Raw genomic sequence first — 9,050 nt, forward strand, 5'->3', positions numbered from 1 at the left:
TCTCTCTCTCTCTCTCTCTCTCTATCTATCTTTCGCTGTCTCGCTCTGCCTCTGCCTCACGTCGAAAGAGAACGAGCGAGGGCTTTAGCACCGAGCAATAAAACTCGTAGAGTGGCGTAATGCCTATGCGAGTGATGCCCGTGAGTATAATACCTGAGAGATAGGTATGTACACCATACCTCTCTCCCCGCGCGCCGTTTACCGAGGGGTGATGGCGAGGTGTACACGCGGCGCGGCGGGCGCGGCGGTTGCGCCGCTTATTTCCTGCGTTATTCGGCGAAACGTAAAGCGGAAATTAAAGCCGATAGACCGGGTAATGGCGCGGCCCGGATAATTATGTTCGTTTCGCGTTTCTCTCCCTTTTGCGGAATTGGTCCGAGGACTTATTTGCATATCGGACGGGTTAAATCGCGACAGCGGTGAATTATGTATTATGTCCAGCGTGTATTTTTGGTGGACGCGGGAGGGAAGGAAGAGGCCACATGCGAGAGAGACAGAGAGAGAGAGAGAGAAAGAGAGAGAAAGACATCGCGCGTGTTGTGCCTCTCATTTCGGAACGGTACGTGATAATTTAGGCAGAAAATTATTCGCGCGCGAGAGTAAAACTGTTGTTAGGTAATCGTGTTGATCGTGCAAATATTTAAGTTACGACACATCGAGTGTGTTTTACTTACGCATCGCTGACGTAAACGCGAATTATACTCTACGCGCGATCAGCGAAATTTTGCCGTGAGGATTACGTACGAGCGGGACGTTTCTCGTTTTCTTCACTTCAATTCTCGAGCGCGCGGAGCGAAGTCGCGCAATTACCGTTCGCAATTCTTCTCTCGTAATCTTTTCTTTCTCTCTCTCTCTCCTCTCTCTCTCTCGTGCGATTTCCTCGAGATCGATAAGAGCTCGAAACTGCCGTTTTCTGCTTAATGGCCGCACGCGCGCGCGCGCGCGCGCGCGAGATACCTATAACTTGACGCTCGCGCGCGCGTGTGTGTGTATCGCAGTTTTTCACGAGCGCGCGCGTTGCAGCGGGACGCCGTCGTCGGTCGTGAACTCCCCTTCGCCCAATTAAAAATAATTGAATGCAAAATCCGCTTTACTTCGCTAACTTTTAGACGGGTTGATGATAACGGCTTGCAATTATGCGCGCGAGAGCCACATAAGGCGCGCGTGCGTCGCTAAAAAAAAGTGCGTCCGTGTCCTCCTCGCGTTGTTTTTTTTTTTTTTTTTTAACACCGTATCTTTACATTTTTACGACAGGCATGCATCACATCGGCCGTGGGGGCGATACGGCGAAAGGTACGAGTATATACGTCGAGCTTTTATGGCGAAAAGGAAGGGAAGCTCGCACACACACACACACACACACACACACACACACACACACACACTGGAGTAGCAAGCGATAAAAGCGACTCCGGTAGTAGGAAGCGAAGTGCTCGTACGCGATTTATTGTAATCACCACTAAAACACGGTATGCAACAATTTGCACCGACACCTAACGATACGGATCGACCCCCCTTCAGTGTGTCGATCGATCACCAATATCCGCAACACGCGGATAAGAACGTATGAACGTAACGGCGACGAGTATCGCCGTTGATATTTTACACCTATTTTCGCGATCGAGCCAAAAAGAATGAAAATGTCCGACCGACGTCTTATCGACCACGCCACAGGCCCGTCGTTCGTCATTCATTTGCCGGCGCGTTGGTTGGCGCGACGCCAAGTATGCGCGGAGACGATAAAAATCCGCGTTCGCGGAATAGGTATCGTTTTCGCGGAAGACGCACACCGCCCGCGTAATGGACGCATTACGCGCCATTACTCGAATATACCTATATCCCCGACGTGAAAGCGGAATTGCAACGGCGTTGCTCGCGACACGCGCGGATGCGCGCGTGTTATGAAAATTAGGTCGCCGAGAGAGTTTAATCGAACCGACCGTGTCGCACGGAGCGCGTGAGTGATTTTCAAATGTTTGTCTGTGCGCGAAAGGATAATAATTGACGCGCTTTACCAATATATATATATATATATATGTACTCGTTCCAAAACCACTCGCTCTTGCTCATCGTTGGTTGCAGTTGTACGTACGTACGCCGTTAAGTGCACGTGCCCAATAAAAAAAAAGAAGGGGGGGGAGTGGTGGAGGGAAAAGCGAAGGACGCTTTTCGGAGCAAACAAAAAGAAGGATGGATTTTCGATAATTTTGCCGAACGAAATAGATGTCCGTCGACTTCGCCTCCTCTCGTAAATTCCACACCTCGATGAAAATCGTGCTTTTTTTTCTCACAGAAGCACGCGTATTATCACTTCGCCAAAAGTGAGTGCCTATTGACGTTTTTATTACCGTTGTTGTCATATATGGCGTGCACATGCACACACACACACACACACACACACACACACACACACACACACACACACACACACACATCCACGCGCGAACGCGTGTCAACGCAAATATTCCACTTCTGCGAAAAAAGTGGAACATATCGCGCTGTTTTTTTTTTTTTTTGTCACCTTCAATGTCGGATCGTATTTTGACATTTTGCATTTTGATAATTTATTTCTTTCTCTGAATTGTTGTAAACGTTTCTTCAGAATTCTCTTCTCCGTATATTGATATTGCGAAAAATACGACGATATATCGATTTTCTAAACGTGTTCTCTCTCTCTTCGCGTCCGCGTGTTTTTAACGTGAAATTTTTCTACTAAAAGTATAATAATCCTCTTTGCGAGAGACGTTAGCAGCCGTCCTCTGGACTGAAAACATCGCCGATAGACGCGCAAAAAACTGAATAAAATATCCGATTCTGAGAAGATAATAAGACCGAGGAGAGACGCTTCGTCGATGAGCATCGGCGAAAATGGGGTGTGCGAGCTCAAGTTCGAGTGAACTCCTGTCGCACAGGCGACTCACGGACAGACGCGCGAGAGTGGAAGCTAAAGCAACCGCGATGACTTTCTGCGCGATCTTGGATGAACCGAAATCTCCTGGAATTTAATAAAAATCCGAGAGCTACCGAAATCGAGAGCTCTCGCAGCAGCAGTTCCTCCTCCTCCTCTCAACATCGCCGTCGGCTCTATCGGAAAACATTATGCGTTTCGGTTCCTCTTCTTCGGTAGCGTCACCCTTCGATTTTATTTTGCCTCGCGCTTTTCCCATCGCGCTTGCTTTCCCTCCGCTTTCCTTCCCCCCTTTTTTTTGTTCTTCCTTCCCTTCTTTCTTTCGCCATATTTCGCGAAAACGTAATATGTTTTACTCGTCCCGGAATAACTTCCCAGACAAATTGCGTCGTCGAACGACGTGCTCGGATAGGCTATTTCGTCGGAATTGCGATATTTGTTATAAATATTGGCGATACAAGGGCACGGTTTGTTATTCTGTCGACAGATCAATTGCGTGTCCTACCGCGGAGATTGAACAATTTGGGTCACACACAGAGAGACTGAAAAGTAAATACATATATCAAAAAAAAAAAAAAAATAAATAAAAGAATATCGAGCGCGCGCGTGCGCGTGTGTGCGGTTCGAAATAATTTAAATTTTCTGCTTGATGTTTCGCGATTAGCATAAAAAAAGAAAAATTCACGCTGTGCATTATGTAACGTTTCTCGCGTTTTAAAGTAAGAGGCGCATAGAAACCTCAGAGAGAAAGAAGAAATCGCGAAACACGTGGCTGCGGAATAAACGGAATTGCGCGCGGTGCCGAAGCTCGAGCTGAGTTAAATACTTTCCCGTTTCGGTATTCAGCTTCGTTTACTCGACAACGCAGATTTTCCCTTTGGTCCGATTCGCAAATGCATTCCTTTTGCGCCGATTCACAGAGTAGGAAACGGTGGCGAGCGAGCGAGCGAGCAAGCGGGCGGACGGGCGAACGGGCGGACGGATCGATTGTACCCTTTGGATTTATCCTCCTGAGAGACCGCAGGCGGTGTGGTACACTTTGTAACTACGGCGCAACAACGAAACTACGGAGCTTCATGAGAGAGTTTCAGTTATCTGCCGCCTCTTAAGCTTCACGCGTAAAATCACGTAAGGAGGCACTTACTTTTTTCTTGTTTTCAATATTTTTGCGAATCAACAAAATACACAATTTCGCAAAATAGATCTGTCTGTTTTATCGATTCGACGTAAACAAAAAGACAAAAAAAATCACACGCGTCAAAAACTTGGGTGTAGACTTTGCGCTAAAATACAATTGCGGTAAATGACTTTTAATTTTTCGCACGATGAAGGTCGCATTGGTTGAGAGAAATTGCGCGAAATTTGCGAGAAAAAATACTTACGATACATCTCGATCGCTACCGACGTCGATACGGGCAGACTGATGTTGTTGTTGTTCGCTTGACACTCGAACACGGCGTGAAGATCCGCTCTGGTTAATTCTTTGACGACCAATGTGTTTCTGCGCAGATTTGGGAACTCGCTCGATTTCTCGTCTTTCGAGTCCAAGAGCATCTGTCCGCGCCACCATCTCACCGTAGGCTCGGGGCGACCTGCAAACAGAAGTTGCGACAGTTTTTCTCACACAAGCGAAATACGCGAGAGAAACAGTCGAAAAAAAAAAAAAAAAAAGATTTCCTATGCGAGCAAAAATATCATCGAATATTTTTTCAGACGGGTCTAAAATACACACTCGTCGTGTGGTGGAATTTTAATAATATTTAAAGTACGCGATATAACGGCAGAGGTAAGTAATATTATATTTTCACCCCTTCGCGCGTATTTTTTTCAATCTGTTCTTCAATAAACGCGCACGCTCGCGCGAGCGCATGTCAGTAATAATGTTAATTAACACAAGATACGTGCGTTTCATTTAAAATACTATTTTTCCATTTGGATTCTGAATAAACACATTGCAATTAGATAATTAATTTATTTTGTGACATTTTCGTCTCTTTTTATTTTTTTTAATACAAAATAAATATATTTACATCTACTTTCGGGCTGTTTTGAGGAATATCATTAATTTGTCGGCACAACTTCGCGTGAAAAAAAAAAAAAAAAAGAACGAATAAATTGTTTTTTTTTTCTGCAAATGTAGAAGCAAAGTACGAAGCTCTGCATATATTATTCAACCTTTTGCTTTACACTGTCTCGAGAACGAGCTTATGTATCGACACATTTTCCGCCCCGTTAGAAAAAACTATTCGCGATACTACTCCAACGGTATCGGTATATCGGTAACACTATCCGTGCAATATATCGCGCGCGTGTTTCTCTCCCTATCTTATACCACTTCTCCGCAAGAGCGTTTACCGAGTTCCGCGCATATACGTGTACTCTCTCTTTCTCTTTCTTTCTCTCTTGTCCCCCCCCTCCCTTTCGCTTTGCCACATCGGTATATAGGCTCTCTTCGCGGTGCGCGTTAATTCATAATTCATAATGGTCGTTGCGTGCGGATAATCCCCCGAGGGTTGAATATCCCGTTAAAGAGAGGCGGCGAGTCGGGAGGTAGCGGTCTAGCTTGTGTCGGGGCGACCTCATTATTTTTTACCGGACCTATTTTCGTTCAGGAGGGACAAGCAGAAAAACACGCGGCGGGGGGAACGACGCCGGTAGATGGCTTGCACCCCGGGAGGGGTTGAGAAGAGCGGAATTGTAGGCGGCGGTGAAGAGAGTGTATAAGAGAGCGGCGCGGGTATAGTTTCTCTGGGTCCCTCGGGTGGCGGCATGCGAGGTAATAAAAATAAATTTATTATCGTTATTGCCTTCGCCTTGCCGACAGCAGCGTGTCCGTCCGGATATTAAAATGTAATAGAATAAAAGGGAGCGTCGAACGAGAATGTACACTCCACGTGACGTGCAGTCGCTAAAAACACCCGACGCTTTGTTCGAGGCGTTTAACGATCCGGGGAAACACGAGGAAGCTCTTTTAATTTCTGTATGTACACGCGAAGGATGTGTGAATGATATATGTGTATATATATATATATATATATACATATATACACATAAAAGAAAAATCCCGTAAAATCTTGTAGCAAGATAATATTCGGATTATATGTATCGCGCGTTTAACGCGGTTCAGGATTGATGTTTTTGCAACAGAGTAAGGCTGTCACAGAGAAAAAGAGAGATTGTCTCGCGCGATACAAACTGCAGCAGCGAGAAGGTCACGTTGGATTTGAAGCGGAAAAAGAAAAAACTTTGCGGGGCTATGATGTCGCAGCTCGGAAAAAGAATGTTCTTTATCCGCGACATCAGAATGCGGTCATGTGAAGTTTTAATTAGGCGCTATAACTAAGAATAATACCGGGGGTTCTATCCCGGTCTCCGGGCATAAACGCGGATCGCGGGCTGTTTTACATGCAAGAGAACGTTGCAAGTGAAAGAGAGAGAGAAAGAGAAAGAGAGGGAAAAGCAGAGAAATCCGTTTCCCACCGGTCGTACCAATTATTCCGCCCAGCTTTTTCGCGGCCGTATTTACGAGGCCGTTTTCTCCGAAAGAGAATATACTCACGGATGTATTATTTTCATTCGACCTCTCTCTCTCTCTCTCTCTCTCTCTCTCTCTCTCTCTCTCTCTCTCTGTGTGTCTCTCTGTCTATCTCTTTCTCTCATTACTGAAAGTAGGACTTACCCCCAGAGACGAGGCACTGCAGTCTCATGTCACCGCCTTCTTCGTAAGGGCCGGCGACTGATCCGACGGGACTACCTTGTTCGTCGATAATGTTTGGCTTCTGTGGCGGTTCTGTAACAGCAAGCGAAGAAGAGAAAGATAAAATGCCAAGCTTGTTGCAATAAATATCAATTTCCCGGACGTTAACAGGGGAAAGGCAAAATCATTATTTTAGATCAATACTTTGCTAAAGGAAGATGAAAAGAAAAGTTATAAATAACTACATGTTGCGTGTGTCTGTCTGTGTGTGTGTGTGTGTGTTGTGTTGTGTGTTATTAAATATATTTTATTTATCGGTGATATACAGGGTGCTTCAGAAATAAAGTGGTTTTTGGCCATTTTATCGTTTTCTATTCTTTCAGTAAGGATGAAAAAAGATCGTATAAACATAAGTTCGGAAAATCCTCGTTTCCGAGGTATAAACTGTGACAGAATTCGAAATACTTCAGGACTTTTTGGACGTTTTTCACAGTTCCCGAAACGTCGTATTGTTGCAGAAGGAAACTATTTTCTCAGCAATTTCCTTAAGTGAGTTGTAAGCATTTCTAAAATATTTCCTCGCAAACAAAAAGCGTGGCATATCTCGAAAAGGAAGAGTTTCCGAACTTCTTCTGCTTATATGATTTTTTTTTTTTATCCTTAGGGAGAGTAGAATACGATACCAAAGTTTGGCCATTTATTTCTGAAGCACTCTGTATACACATAGATACGTACGTATATATTTTATATATTTATATACAATCACACACGTGCGAGTCGTGAAAAAAAGTAGACAAACATTTTTATTACGTAACGAGATTTTTAATTGTCTCTGCGTCGCGCGATACAAAATAAAGATATTGTTCGCGTCATTACTGCGAAAAGATACGACAGTTTTCGCATAATTCAAACGTCATGTACGTGTGCGTTTTCCGACACAGATACGCAACCAATCGTTCGAGTGGCAGTTCTTCGAGAGTTTGACCGTATCTGACATCAGTGCGAGCTATTTAAGTGCAGATAGGGAACTTTCGATGTAAGTCAGTGGCGTTCGGGGAGAAGAGTAATTCACGATGCTCTCGCGCGCCGCACGAAATAGTCGAACGAGCAGTTGTACAGGCGTTGCAGGTGGAAACCGCTGGAAACTCGCACAGTTGAGTGAACCAGCACGAAGACTTGAATCGTGATGACTTTCGGCGCAATGTAGTTTCTCGCGAGAAACACGATTTAAAGAAACCGTAAGATGGTAACACGTGCACAAAACAGATATGTCTTGCACGAGAGATGTCGATTGACAAGACACATAGAACATCAATTCAACGTCAATTTTGCAAATCGGTAATTTTTTAAAAACCACTTTCGAGCGGTTGTGTACACAAGCGGGAAGCGTCTTTTCCATAACTGAATTAGCATCGTGATCCTTTTCAAGATAAACTTGCGAACCTGTTATTACACCAGTAATTCTCTCTCTCTCTCTCTCTCTCTCTCTCTCTCTCTCTCTCTCTCTTTCTCTCTCTCTCTCTCTCTCTCTTTGCAGACCTACCGCGCGCGCAATAAAGCATTTTGCGTGCGAGGAAACAATGCGGCGCGAGGGTATCAAAAGGGCACGTAAGAGGGATTTGCGCGGGAAACTGGAATCGCTAGTCGTGTATAGTTGATTCCGACACGCGGATGGGTGGGGAAGGCCAAGTGTGGGATGAGGAAGTCTGCCGTGGCGTGTAAACGTCGGCAATTGAATATCGGAAATAGCGGCGTGTCGGAACGTCAGAAAGCGAGTAGCGCGGAGAAAGGCGTATTGCCTCCAAGATATAGGCTTGCAGTCGCGGTCGGGAAACACGTCGGATGTCCGTCCAAAAACGAAACAGGCTGCTCTATATGAAAATTTACAGCGGGAGCGAGCGAATCCCCACTCGGACGAATCGATTATGAACTCCTACGTTAGTTTCGCGCTTAAGTTCAATCTCTATAAACTTTATACAGAGTTCAGCTTGGTTTGATATTTTAAGTGACAATGTTAATTATTTTTTTCTCGCATACCTACCACAAATATCATCAGCGGCATCACGTGTCGCTGTTTTCTTTCGATCACCGCGCGTGTCAAGAGCGGAAAGGCCACGATGACCTTACGCACGTCGCGAAGCTAAAGTTCACTCTTCTTCTCTCTTCCCGTTCGTTTTATAAATTATCTTGAAACGCGCGCGCGCGCGCGCGGAGATATTATATGTACGTTCGAGCAGAACGAATTAAAACCGACGAACCGAATGTAGGAAATAAACTGGATTAACGCGGACGCGCGCAAGGCCGGCGATCAGTATGTGGAATAAGGCAATACTCCACACATGTGAACTTGACGTGTGTGGAATATCTACATATGTCGAGCAATCGAACTATATGTTTGCCAAAAGATATTTATCAAAAAATGTCTTTTGAAATAATAGATTAAAC

General features: G+C 45.0%; 1 protein-coding gene across 3 annotated transcripts in view; it reads right to left on the reverse strand.

Annotated features, from left to right (window-relative positions):
- LOC109857132 (synaptogenesis protein syg-1-like) overlaps window positions 1–9,050 on the reverse strand; it is a 297,399-nt gene that overhangs the window by 34,771 nt on the left and 253,578 nt on the right. For all 3 annotated transcript variants that reach the window (XM_020433160.1, XM_020433159.1, XM_020433158.1), the window contains 2 exons: window positions 6,588–6,698; window positions 4,291–4,500 (listed from right to left, as the gene is read on the reverse strand). In XM_020433160.1, coding sequence (XP_020288749.1) covers window positions 4,291–4,500; window positions 6,588–6,698 — 321 coding nt within the window. The remainder of the gene's footprint in view (window positions 1–4,290; window positions 4,501–6,587; window positions 6,699–9,050) is intronic.

This window comes from Pseudomyrmex gracilis, unplaced genomic scaffold, assembly GCF_002006095.1.
Source record: "Pseudomyrmex gracilis isolate BER0280 unplaced genomic scaffold, ASM200609v1 scaffold_145, whole genome shotgun sequence".
Classification (NCBI taxonomy): domain Eukaryota; kingdom Metazoa; phylum Arthropoda; class Insecta; order Hymenoptera; family Formicidae; genus Pseudomyrmex; species Pseudomyrmex gracilis.